The sequence below is a fragment of the Piliocolobus tephrosceles genome, chromosome 2 (genome assembly GCF_002776525.5).
Source record: "Piliocolobus tephrosceles isolate RC106 chromosome 2, ASM277652v3, whole genome shotgun sequence".
NCBI lineage: Eukaryota > Metazoa > Chordata > Mammalia > Primates > Cercopithecidae > Piliocolobus > Piliocolobus tephrosceles.
In genome coordinates, this window is record NC_045435.1 from 129786426 (window position 1) to 129800133 (window position 13708).

The 13708-nt window shown below is 36.5% G+C and overlaps 1 protein-coding gene across 2 annotated transcripts in view; it reads left to right on the forward strand.

Annotated features, from left to right (window-relative positions):
• Nucleotides 1-13708, forward strand: part of EIF2A (eukaryotic translation initiation factor 2A) — a 31704-nt gene that overhangs the window by 8337 nt on the left and 9659 nt on the right. For both annotated transcript variants that reach the window (XM_023232078.2, XM_023232079.2), the window contains exons 4-10: nucleotides 2394-2512; nucleotides 3369-3468; nucleotides 4156-4238; nucleotides 7530-7603; nucleotides 7732-7876; nucleotides 8011-8127; nucleotides 11771-12342. In XM_023232078.2, the coding sequence (XP_023087846.1) occupies nucleotides 2394-2512; nucleotides 3369-3468; nucleotides 4156-4238; nucleotides 7530-7603; nucleotides 7732-7876; nucleotides 8011-8127; nucleotides 11771-12342 (1210 nt within the window). The remainder of the gene's footprint in view (nucleotides 1-2393; nucleotides 2513-3368; nucleotides 3469-4155; nucleotides 4239-7529; nucleotides 7604-7731; nucleotides 7877-8010; nucleotides 8128-11770; nucleotides 12343-13708) is intronic.

The following is a 13708-nucleotide window of genomic DNA, read 5'->3' on the forward strand; positions in this document are numbered from 1 at the left end:
TCAAGTGATCCACCCGCTTCATTCAGCCTCCCAAATCACTGGGATTACAGGCATGAACCACCTCACCCAGCCTGAATCTACTACTCTCAAATCATTAATAACATAATTATAATGAGTCTTATCTACAATGTTAACAGTTTTAATCTCAGCCTCAAAAAATAAGATGTGATCTCAAAATTTCTTATTCTTATTTTGTGTAACCTATTGTGGGTACTTAAATTTTATTTTTTAATCCATATTTTAATTTGTATTATTTGAGTAATGAGTCAATAGAAATTTACTGCCTAATGGGCTATACTATACTTCTTTTCATTGTCTTTTTTGTTTAGTTTTTGAGGTATTCCTTGTTCTTCTAGCTTAGAGTTTATTGAATAAGTCTATTTTTACCTTGGCAGTTATTGTTAATAGTTCACTCATATCTGCACTTAACCTTCTGTTGGATTCAACTCTGAATCCTTTTAGTATGTCCTCGTATGTCATGTCCATGATTTTAATAGATTTCGTCTATATTACCTTCTAGCATTTATTTCATTAAAGTGCTGTGACCACAATGGTACTTACTATTCTGGGGCAAGATAACTAGATTTCATGTATTGATTATGGTCTTTGTTCAGTTTCTGGTTAACTAAGTCAGAAACCATTATGATTCTTCCTTAAATATGTTTTTTCTTAATTAAAATAAACATCCGTCATTAAACTAAGAATAACTATTAAAGACCATCAATTCTGAGGAGGCTGTGGTTGAAAAGCAAAGAAACAAATGAAGGTTAACAACAGCAACAAGAAAACAAGAAAGCGTCTCATAATTCTAAAATAGGTTATTTGCAGCAAGTTGTAAAGACTTCCATGTAGGTGTCTGTGTTTAAATAATATGTGGTAGTTTTTCATTCTTTTCAGTGACTGCTTATCTTAAACTCAGTTATCTTCCTCAAACCTGAGTAGAACAAAGTTACTTATAGCAACTTCTGGAATAAGATGGAGTGTCTTTTTCTTTTTCTTTTTTTTCTTTTTTTTTTTTTTAACACCCCAGAGTGTTTAGTACATAAAAGCAAGCCAGGCCAAACTGATTTCAAAGCTTGGCTGTGGTATTTATCAATAGTATGATCTTGAGCAAATCATCAAATCATTTTTCTAAGCCTAAATTTAAGCATATGTAAAACAGAAATGTTGACATTTATAAGATTGTTCTAAGGATTAAATGAGAAAATGTACGTAAAGTGGTTAGGTACATAGAAAACATCCCAAAATGGAACTGCCTTTATCATACAATTGTCATTTTTGTCATTATACTATAATAATTCTTAGAATCATATCTTTTAAAGATTGCTCTTGAGATTGTAGTAGACGTGAGATGTCTCCTTGCTGATTTCCCTAGCTGCTATAGCTTTCATTTATTTAAAAAAAAAAAAATTTTTTTTAATTGAAATGAGATCTTGCTATGTTGCCCAGGCTGGTTTTGAACTCCTGGGCTCAAGCGGTCCTCCCACCTCAGCCTCCCAACGTGCTGGGATTACAGGCATGAGCCACTGCACCTGGCCCATTTATTCAAATTTAAAAGTATACTTTTGCGGGCCAGACACAGGTCTGAGGTCGGGTGTTCGAGACCAGCCTGGCCAACATGGTGAAACCCCGTCTCTACCAAAAATACAAAAAATTAGCTAGGTGTGGTGGCATGCGCCGGTAGTCCCAGCTACTCGGGAGGCTTAGGCAGGAAAATCACTTAAACCCAGGTTGCAGTAAGTCAAGATTGTGCCACTATACTCCAGCCTGGGTGACAGAGTGAGACTCCATCTCAAATAAAAAATAAAACCAAAGTATACTTTTGCCATTTTCTCTAGCACCTTTGGCTTTCCTTTGATTTGATAGACCTCAACTTCTCTGTAGCTTAGTTTTGAGTTCACTTAAAGGCGTTTTTTTCCTTTTCAGCTGAAAGTGGAATTATCCATGTGTCTTCTATTTTATATCATTTCCCAACACTAGCCTTATATAGGAGGCTTTTGGTAAAATATGTACTTTTTTTTTTTTAGACAGAGTCTCACTCTGTCACCCAGGCTGGAGTGCAGTGGCACGATCTCAGCTCAGTGCAGCCTCTGCCCCCCGAGTAGCTGGGATTACAGGTGCCCACCACCGCACCCGGCTAATTTTTGTTATGTTAGTAGAGACAGAGGTTATGCTGGAATTACAGATGTGAGCCACTGCACCTGGCTTTTTTTTTTTTTTTTTTAAAGTTAAGGTATTTCCTGGATATTTTCTAGAACCAACTTGAAGTTGCTTTTTATGAAAAATGAACAGTTTGGAGTGATCTGTGTTTGAAAAGAGCTATGAATGTTTTGGTTAGTGTTGACTACTATAAAACAATATTTCATTGTTGAAATAATTTCTTTTGAAACCAGAGTAAATATTATCAGTGTCACTAACAAGGGACTACTGCACTCCTTCGACCTCCCAAAGGCAGTTTGCCTTGAATTCTCGCCCAAAAATACTGTCCTGGCAACGTGGCAGCCTTATACTAGTAAGTATTTTCTCAGTGTAAAAATACTCTGACAGGATCAATTACGTTTAGTCGGGGGAAAAAGTTATAAAGTTTATAACCTCATAAGAAAGTAATTCGTCTTTACGATAGTAGTGTTTGTGAATATTTATGATCAACAGTGAATCTTGTACTCTCCAAATAAAGAATGTATTGAAAGTAATTTCAAAGTATATGGTAAGTTAGTGTAAAGAGCCCGTATGAGCTAAAGGAAAAGAAAAAGCTCAAGGGAAAATTCAGAAAGTAAATGACTGCTGGATAGAGATTTCTGAAGATTAAGAATAATAATGACTTTTAAAATCAAGACATTTTAAATAATTATTACGTGAAAGGAAGTACAGTAGACAAAACATCTAAGGGATGTGTGTGGTATAACAGAGTAGAAAATGTTGTGCCATATAAATAAATATATTTAAAGGGATACCTAATGATAATATATTATATGAACATTTTATATAGCTGTGTTTCATGTAATAAAGTAGTTATAAAAGGGCTTATTTTAAGAAACATTTTCTAATAATGTTGATATGGTTGAATAAGTAAATGATAAAAAACCCAAGTCATTGGGTTACAAACATCCTGAATTTTTGTTCTTTCAAGAGGCATGAACTCTAATGAATCTTATTTTTCCAAGTGAATGAAAGAGATACTGAGAATCAATTTAGAATCATGAGTGGTTTATGTAACCTTTTCTTTTTTTTTTTTTTGGTGACACAGAGGCAAGCTTTCATGATTTAACCCATTTGATAGTAATCCATGTCAAACTTAATAAATAAGAAAAATAATCTTTTTACAAATGTTACAAGGCAATTACTGAAAAAAAAATTTTTTATTGCAGCTTCTAAAGATGGCACAGCTGGGATACCCAACCTACAACTTTATGATGTGAAAACTGGGACATGGTTGAAATCTTTCATCCAGAAAAAAACGCAAAATTGGTAAATAAATGGTTTAAAATACTAATTTTTTACATAGTATTTTTAATGTAATCACTGTATAATATTTGTTTTCCTGATATTGATTTAAAAAAATAACTTATCGGACAAAAATCTACATTTTTAAGGATTTTGTATGTAGGAATGTAATAGAGCAAAAACTTGATCTTTCTTTCCTTTAGTATTAAGTGGAAAGGAACAATATTTCTTTTTTTTTTGAGATGGAGGCTCGCTCTGTCGCCCAGGCTGGAGTGCAGTGATGTGATCTTGGCTCACTGCAACCTCCGCCTCCTAGGTTCAAGCAATTTCACTGGCCTCAACCTCCCAAGTAGCTGGGACTACAGGCACGTGCCACCATGCCAGGCTAATTTTTGCATTTTTAGTAGAGATGGGGTTTCATCATGTTGTCCAGGCTGGTCTTGGAACTCCTGACCTTAGGTGATCCACTTTGGGAGGCCTAGGCCTCCCAAAGTGCTGGGATTATAGGTGTGAGCCACCGTGCCCAGACTTTTCTATTAACATATATTGACTAAAACTATTAGTAACTGACTTGATATCATTTTTATAAGTGTTTATAAGTGTTTTTCCTTAAATAGTAACCAGTATCATGAATTACTTTAACATGTTAATGTGATGTTACATTCCGTCTGAATATTTTTTATACTCTTTTTTTTTTTTTTTTTGACATAGGTGTCCATCCTGGTCAGAAGATGAAACTCTTTGTGCCCGCAATGTTAACAATGAAGTTCACTTCTTTGAAAACAACAATTTTAGTATGGAAAGATATATGACATAATTTTATTACTTACTGTAATCATATACAGTTTTCATTAACTTTTATGACACCATAGGGTTTTCCTAAATACTGTTAATTTATTAATCAATAATTGCTATTACATTCATTTTCATAATTTTTTATAAGTCTGAATTCAGTGAAAATCTATAACACAAAGGTTTTCTTTTACAGTAACTTTTTATTATCTGATAATTGCTATTAAGACATTTGAATATCTTTTCCTGAATGTAATTGCTATTGAAATTCTGTGACACAAATGTTTTAGATATTTTATACTGTAGAATTTTAAACATAAAACTTCAGACACCTAGTCCTAACATCAGCTTATGGCCAGTCTTATCTCATCCATGCATCTCTCCAGCTACCATCTCTCTTACTAAGTGAAAGCAAATCGCAGACATGGTATAATTTTATATACTTGTTAAATATATAATTGTAAATATTTCAGGGTAGATTTCTGAAGATTGGGGCCTTTCATTTTTTAAACTTAGCCACAAAACCATTATCACAAATTATTAAATATGTGTTCAAATTTCTACTGCTTGCAAATGTTACAATTTTTTTAAAACTCAGGATCCAAATAAGGTACTGCACATTGTGGTTGGTTGATACATCTTTTATGTTTCTTTTGGTCCTATAAGTTCCCACACCATCTGTTTTTTTTTTTTATTCTTCATAATGTATTGTTTAAGAAACAAGGTTATTTGTCTTGCGTATTTTCCCATAGTTTGAATTTTGCTTTTGTATCCCATGGTATAATTTAACATGTTCATCTGTCCCCTATAAGTTGCCAGTTAACTCTAGAGTTGGTCAGCTTCAGGTTCTTTTTTAAATGAGTAAGGGTAAGACTACATTATAAGGTGATGTTCACTTCTTTTATCAAGAAGCACATAATGTCTGATTGTCTTTAATTTTGTACGGTTAGCTGACAATGTTTCATTTCCTCAGTGGTTGCAAATTGTTGATATTCTGGTGTTTTCTCCCTCCCTTATTTTTCAGCTGTACTGCTTCTATAAAGAAAAATTTCCCCTTCTACTATTTGGTTACCTAGTGCTGCATTTATATAGAAAAGGCAGGATAAATATTCTTGCTTTTATCAGTTTTAATATAATGTATTCTATCTCTAGCAACCTTCATTGTAACCAATTAGCTTTTTCCCCATTCTTGTTTTTTGAGAGTGGGCCTCATTCTTTTGTCCAAGCTGAGCGCAATCATGGCTTGCTGCAACCTCGACTTCTGGGCTCAAGCAATTCTCCTGTCTCAGCCTCCCAAGTAGCTGGGACTACAGGCTTGCACCACCACGTCCGGCTAATTTTTTATTATTTGTAGAAACAGGATCTCACTGTGTTGCCCAGGCTGTTTTTTAGTTCCATTCTTTTTTTGTTTTGTTTTGTTTGAGAAGGAGTTTCACTCTTGTTGCCCAGGCTAGAGTGCAAAGGTGCGATCTCGGCTCACTGCAACCTCTCCCTTCCAGGTTCAAGTGATTCTCCTGCCTCAGCTTCCTGAATAGCTGAGATTACAGGCATGTGCCACCACGCCCAGCTAATTTTATATTTTTAGTAGAGATGGGATTTCGCCATGTTAGTCAGACTGGTCTCGAACTCCCGATCTCAGGTGATCCACCTGCCTGAGCCTCCCAAAGTACTGGGATTACATGCATGAGCCACCGTGCCTGGCCTTTTTAGTCCCATTCTTAATGTGGATTGAAAATATATGCGTTTCAGTCCATTGTAGTTATTTTTCTTATTGATGCTCAAATTGTCTCATCATTGACCAATTAGTCTTTAGTGACTTCTTTGCTATATGGTAAGAAAAGTCATTCTAGGATTAATTTGTACATTTCTAACCATTACACCTAGAACTGGCTAATTTTTCAGGAAACCCTATCTCCTTTTTGGTGTGCTACTTTTGAATAGCTATTGATCTCTGAAATTGAACAAATAAAAGTATTAGCTCTTGATCTCAGTAAAGGAAACATTAAAAGGAAATGGGGTTTCTTGAAAAATTGGCTGAGTCTAGCAAAAAAAAATTGTATTTAGGTTCTAGGGATTCTTATTTGCTGTTGCATTGGTCATTGTTTCTAGGCATTTTTTTCTATTTAAAAAATGTAACAATCATAGTTTTTTTAAAATTAAAGTTTTATGCTCATAGTTTTATTTAAATTAAAGACTACAAGGTTTTTATTTAACTTCTTCTATCTTATTTGTATTGCCTTTTGTTACCACCAAGAATCTTGTTTTTCTGGAATTCCAAGGATGATAATTTGAGAATATCACATTCACATAAGCATTCATTTGGTTTGTTCCACATTATCCACAGGGTATTCTTAGAATCTTAATACCAAAAAGTGACACTATTACTGAAAATAATTTTTTAAAAAGAGTTTGCAGTTATTTTTGTCTTTAGAGCATCCCATTACTGATTGTACAGTTTTGAGTATATCATAGTTAGAATAGGAATTGGTAACTTTGTTCATACATACCAAAGATGGCATGTAGGCTGATTTTGAGCAGTATCCAATCAGTATAATTATGCCTTTCATTTTCCTGTGTTTGAGGCACACTGGCACCTCGCTGTTTCTGGGTTAACTTGCTTTCTTGTCTTATTCGCCTCTTCGTGAGCATGCCAAATGAAGAGGGATCACCACTTTGACAGTTTGGTGTGCTGCGTTTGAAAAGCCATTGATCTCTGAAATCAAACAAAGAAAGTATAGTAGCTCGATCTAATTAACTAGGGTAGCAGTTTTATTAATAATAGCATGGTTTGGACTGCCTAGAATAGAGTAAGCTCTTAATATCAGCCATTGTTACTATGGTTGTGATCATCATTATCATGCATCTGTTTATCACATTAAGTTACAGAATTTCCATATCCACATTCTGCAGTAGCAGGCCAAGGGTGATCTTTTCCTTCTAATAGGCTCTAAGACCACTTTATTTTAGTGATTGAAGAGAGGATAATTGACATTTATCAAATACCTACCATGTGCCTGGCACTGTTCTCTTAAAACCAATTATTGAGAGTTGGGTGGTATAATTCCATTACTTGCCTAAGCTCACACTGCAAGTAAATGACTGAGTAGAAATTAAAGCCTACATTTGTCTTGCTACCCCATGCTTTTTCCACTGTGTTACTATGTGTCACCAGCAGGAGACTACAGTGAGTACTATTAGTGTGTAGTTATAGTAATCCTTTATAATCCATTCAGAGTTTAACATGTTCCTTTTAGCCGCTCTCATCAATCTGATTTAATTTACTCTTTTTTTAGACACAATTGCAAGTAAATTGCATTTGCAAAAAATTAATGATTTTGTATTATCACCTGGACCTCAACCATACAAGGTAATTGCTGCTTTTGTTTAAGTGGAATATTATGTGTTTAAACCTTATCCTAGTTTTTTGTGACTGTACAAACATGTCCATCTCAGTTTTCTCAAAAAATTAAGTAATGATTTATGTGTGTATCTTAGGTGGCTGTCTATGTTCCAGGAAGTAAAGGTGCACCTTCATTTGTTAGATTATATCAGTACCCCAACTTTGCTGGACCTCATGCAGCTTTAGCTAATAAAAGTTTCTTTAAGGCAGATAAAGTTACAATGCTGTGGAATAAAAAAGGTATGCTAAGTATATTTTATCCCTCCTTTTGTTTACCAGTTGTTAATTTAGGCTATATTCCTATGCATGTAACAGAAGAATCAATGTCTATGTAATTTGTGTTTTAAATCTAATTAAAGTTTTTACTGTTATAGCTACTGCTGTGTTGGTAATAGCTAGCACAGATGTTGACAAGACAGGAGCTTCCTACTATGGAGAGCAAACTCTGCACTATATTGCAACAAATGGAGAAAGTGCTGTAGTGCAATTACGTGAGTATTCCAGCAGTCTTCCTTTGATTAGAAACAATGGTAGTAAAAAATACTATGCCATAAAGATATTATCTAAATTCTTGATCAAAAGATAGAATTCAAATACCTTAATAACCTTTAAGATAAAATTCTTCTTAATTAAGAAACTTAAAATCATCCTCAAACATACCTTATTTTGGCAGAATACAATTAGTTACTTGAGTTATGCCAGCGTTTTAGAAGTAAACTTCCTGAGTGAGGTAATTCCGTTGTAGTAGCTCTTTTGGAGCTTACTTAGCTAATTATGACAGCAAATTGCTTAATACTGTATTTAGAATTGTTAGTAATGTCCAAGAGGCCAGGCATGGTGGCTCATGCCTATAATTCCAATACATTTTCGGAGGTTGAGATGGGAAGATCATTTGAGCCCAGGAGTTCAAGACCAGCCTGATCAACATAGTGAGACCCCGCCTCTACAAAAAAATAGAAAAACTTAGCCAGGCATGGTGGCATATGGCTGTAGTCCCAGCTCCTCAGGAGACTGAGGCAGGAGGATCACTGGAGCCCAGAAGTTCAAGGCTGCAGTGAGCTATGATCGTGTCACTGTACTTAAGCCTGGGTGAAAGAGCGAGACCCCGTCTCAAAATAATAATATCCAAGAATGTTACCACTTCATCTGTTGTTTTAATGAACTAAAACTTTAAAATAATAGTTTTAAAATACTGACAGCTTCCTAATTTTCTCGTTTTGAATTGAACTTATGTAAGTAGGGTAATCTACCTTTTAAAAAACTGTATTTCCATTGAAGTCAAAGAAAAAACAAGGATGGCTCCCCTTTTCACTTTATTTTAATGACATTCTGAAATACCTAGTCACTATAACTAATCAGCAGAAGTAGAATATATACAGTTTTGAAAGAAAACAAAACCATCTCTGCTCATGTAGATGAAGTCACACTATAACCAACAGCTACTTTAAAAAAAATAAAAGATTCCATATAGAGCAAAAAAATAATAAGAACAAATATATAGGGCCAATGGGAAGAAAACTTTAAAACTCTTCAGAGAGAGAAACTATGGCCTTTACTAAGAAGAATTATTTTTATAAAGATGTCATTTCTCTGCTATCAATCTAAAACTAAATGCTAACTGATTTTTTTTTTTTAACTAAATAAACTGGCTCTAAGGTTGGTGTTGAAAAATGAACACATAAGAATATTTTGGAAACTTGTGTAAAAGAAGAGCAGGGCAGGGGAAGTTATCTGGAGTTCTGACACAACCAGATATTAAAATGTACCCAGCACTTTGGGAGGCTGAGGTGGGCGGATCATGAGGTCAGATCAAGACCATCCTGGCTAACATGGTGAAACCCCGTCTCTACTAAAAATACAAAATTTAGTTGGGTGTGGTGACACGTGCCTGTAATCCTAGCTACTCGGGAGGCTGAGGCACGAGAATTGCTTGAACCCAGGAGTCAGAGGTTGCAGTGTGCCAAGATCGCGCCACTGCACTCCAGCCTGGTGACAGAGTGAGACTCTGTCACAAAAAAAAAAAGTAAGGCAATTATAATTAAGACAGTTTGGTTGTGGTATATGGATATACTGGTAAAACTGATAAATCAGTGGAAGAGAACAGAGTCCAGAAATAGATCCATACTTTTTTAGACATTAATATATGATAAAGTCAGCATTTGAATCAATGGAGGAGAAAATATTGATCATTTAATATATGGTTTGGGACAACTGGCTAGTCATTTGAAACAACAGGTTATTATCTTCTTCACCAAAATAAATTCTGGTTGGGTCAAAAACTTATACATAAGACTGCAGAGGAACTAGAAGAATATATGGGAGAATTTTTTTTCTAATCTTAAGAGTAGAAAAAAACTTTTTAAACAAGACGGTAGTACTAAGGGGGAAAATTATGAATTTGACCATAGAAGAATAATGGATTATTACAGTGAGAGAAGAAAAGCGTCCATAAATTAAACAGAATGAACAAGAAGTTGGGGAAAATATATTTTTTAAATAGTCAAGTGATGTGTTATGAGAATGGGTAAATGTTCTTAATATATCAAGTAAGCCAAGTAAAAGACCAATAATTGGAGAAAAATAAAATAGGCGTAGGATAGTAAAAATTAGTCCTCAGAGCCAGTGCGATGGCTCATGCATATAATCCCAACTATCTAGGAGCCTGAGGTGGGAGGATTGTATGAGCCCAGAAATTTGAGGCTGCAGCGAGCTAAGATCCCACATCTGTACTCCAGCCTTGGTGACAGAATGAGACCATCTCTTTAAAAAGAAAAGAAAAAAAATCAGCCCTTAGAAAAAGAAATAAAATTACTTATATTAAAAGATGCTTATAATTAAAAAAATAGAAAGCAAGATATTTTCACTTAATAGGCTGATGAAGATAAAAATATGAAACTACACAGTATGGTTGAAGTATAGTGAGGGGAAAGCCTGCATCATCAAAAACTGCTGATAGAGGCTAGGCACAGTGGCTCTTGCCTGTAATCCCAGCACTTTGGGAGGCTGAGGCAGGTGGATCACCTGAAGTTGGGAGTTCACAACCAGCCTGACCAACATGGTGAAACCCCATCTCTGCTAAAAATACAAAATTAGTCCTGCGTGGTAGCTCATGCCTATAATCCCAGCTACTCAGGAAGCTGAGGCAGGCAAATCATTTGAACCCTGGAGGCAGAGGTTGCGTTGAGCCGAGACCGTGCCACTGCACTGCAGCCTGGGTGACGAGAGTGAAACTCCATCTCAAAAACAAAAAAAATTCTGAAAGGATATCCAAGAAATATAACATAGGGTTGCCTTTGTGTGAAGTGACCTGTGTTCGTGGCTTTTTTTTTTTTTTTTTTTTGAGATGGCGTCTCGCTCTGTTGCCGAGGCTGGATTGCAGTGGCGCGATCTTGGCTCACTGCAACCTCTGCCTCCCAGGTTCAAGTGCTTCTCCTGCCTCAGCCTCCCGAGTAGCTGGGATTACAGGTGCATGCCACCATGCCCCACTAATTTTTCTACTTTTAGTAATGATGAGGTTTCACCATTTTGGCCAGGCTGGTCTCAAACTCCTGACCTCAGGTAATCTGCCCACCTCGGCCTCCCAAAGTCCTGGGATTATAGGCGTGAGCCACTGCACCTGGCCTTTTGTGCCTTTTTAAAAAATATAGGGCACAGTGGCTCACGCCTATAATCCTAGCACTTTGGAATGCCAAGGCAGGAGGATCCCTTGAGCCCAGGAAGTCGTGGCAGCAGTGAGCTGTGATCATGCCACTGCACTCCAGCCTGGGCCACAAAGTAAGATCCCATTTCTATAAATAAATAAATAAATAAATAAATAAATAAATAAAATAGTTTGTATTTTGATTACCATCTGCACGTATTACCCTTTCCAAAAAAAAGTTTATTAATAGTAACTATTACTATAAGGCCATATTACCAAAATGTTTAAAAGAAATTAAGATTCAGTAGGGGTTCTTAAATATAAATTTATGATTCTACATTAATCGCCCTAGTATATGAGTATTTTAATGTTAACATTCCTTGAAATTTTTTTATCTGTTTGATGTGTTCTGAGTACTATATGATGGTAACTTTTGCTAACAAATATTTATATAGTTCTTTATTGCTAATTTGGGCTTTATATTCTTTTTCTAGCAAAAAATGGCCCCATTTATGATGTAGTTTGGAATTCTAGTTCTACTGAGTTTTGTGCTGTATATGGTTTTATGCCTGCCAAAGCGACAATTTTCAACTTGAAATGTGATCCTGTATTTGACTTTGGAACTGGTCCTCGTAATGCAGCCTACTATAGCCCTCATGGACATATATTAGTATTAGCTGGATTTGGAAATCTGAGAGGACAAATGGAAGTGTGGGATGTGAAAAACTACAAACTTATTTCTAAACCAGTGGCTTCTGATTCTACATATTTTGCTTGGTGCCCGGATGGTGAGCATATTTTAACAGCTACATGTGCTCCCAGGTTACGGGTTAATAATGGATACAAAATTTGGCATTATACTGGCTCTATCTTGCACAAGTATGATGTGCCATCAAATGCAGAATTATGGCAGGTTTCTTGGCAGCCATTTTTGGATGGAATATTTCCAGCAAAAACAATAACTTACCAAGCAGTTCCAAGTGAAGTACCCAATGAGGAACCTAAAGTTGCAACAGCTTATAGACCCCCAGCTTTAAGAAATAAACCAATCACCAATTCCAAATTGGTAAGTAAAGTTTTACTACTTTTATAGAAAAAAGTTTATTTTGGGCTTGGAGTGGTGGTTCACATCTGTAATGCCGGCACTTTGAGAGGCCGAGGCGGGAGGATCACTTGAGGTCAGAAGTTTGAGACCAGACTGGCCAACATGTTGAAACCCCGTCTCTACTAAAAATAACAAAAATTAGCTGGGCATGGTGGCGCATGCCTGTAGTCCCAGCTCCTCAGGAAGCTGAGGCAGGAGACTCGCTTGAACCCTGGAGGCGGAGGTTGTGAACTGAGATCACACCACTGCACTCCATCCAGCCTGAGCAACAGAGTGAGACTCCGTCTCAAAAAAAAAAAATACCACCACCACCACCTTTCTCTTGGACTGGACAAAATGTGTCAGTGGTCTGAAACTTCTTAATTTCCATCAAAATGTTTACTATTTAAACAGTATTATTTTATTTATGTAAAATTATATAAAAACAACACATGGTATTTATTTGTATTTATCATATTTATTTAGATTTAAAAAGAAAATATATAGTAGACTTTGGATTTGTCCTATTTCTGTATTGGAATTTTCCTTACCTAAGATGAAAACAAAAGTAACTCCAACCCATCCTGCTTTCTTTATCTGTGCATGATGGCACAGTTCTTTGATCCATAAAACTAGTAGGTTTATTTTGGTGATGGGGAGAAATTGATACAGAAAATAATACTTTGAAAATGGTGGGCCGGCCGCGGTGGTTCAAGCCTGTAATCCCAGCGCTTTGGGAGGCCGAGACGGGCGGATCACGAGGTCAGGAGTTCGAGACCATCCTGGCTCACACGGTAAAACCCCGTCTCTACTAAAAAATACAAAAAGCTAGCCCGGCGAGGTGGCTGGTGCCTGTAGTCCCAGCTACTCGGGAGGCTGAGGCAGGAGAATAGCGTAAACCCGGGAGGCGGAGCTTGCAGTGAGCTGAGATGCGGCCACTGCACTCCAGCCCTGGCGACAGAGCGAGACTCCGTCTCAAAAAAAAAAAAAGAAAAAGAAAATGGTGATGAAATTAGGTAAGAACTTAAAATCAGGATTTTTGTTTGTTTTGTTTTTGAGACAGAGTCTCACTCTGTCACCTAGGCTGGAGTGCGGTGGCACTATCTCTGCTCACTGCAACCTCTGCCTCCTGGGTTCAAGCAATTCCCCTGCCTCAGCCTTTTGAGTAGCTGGGATTACAGGTGCTTGCCACCACGTCCAGCTAATTTTATTTTTAGTAGAGACGGGGTTTTGCCCTGTTGGCCAGGCTGGTCTGGAACTCCCAACCTTAGGTGATCCACCCACGTTGGCCTCCCAAAGTGCTGGAATTACAGGCATGAGCCACTGTACCCAGCCGGGATTTTTTTTT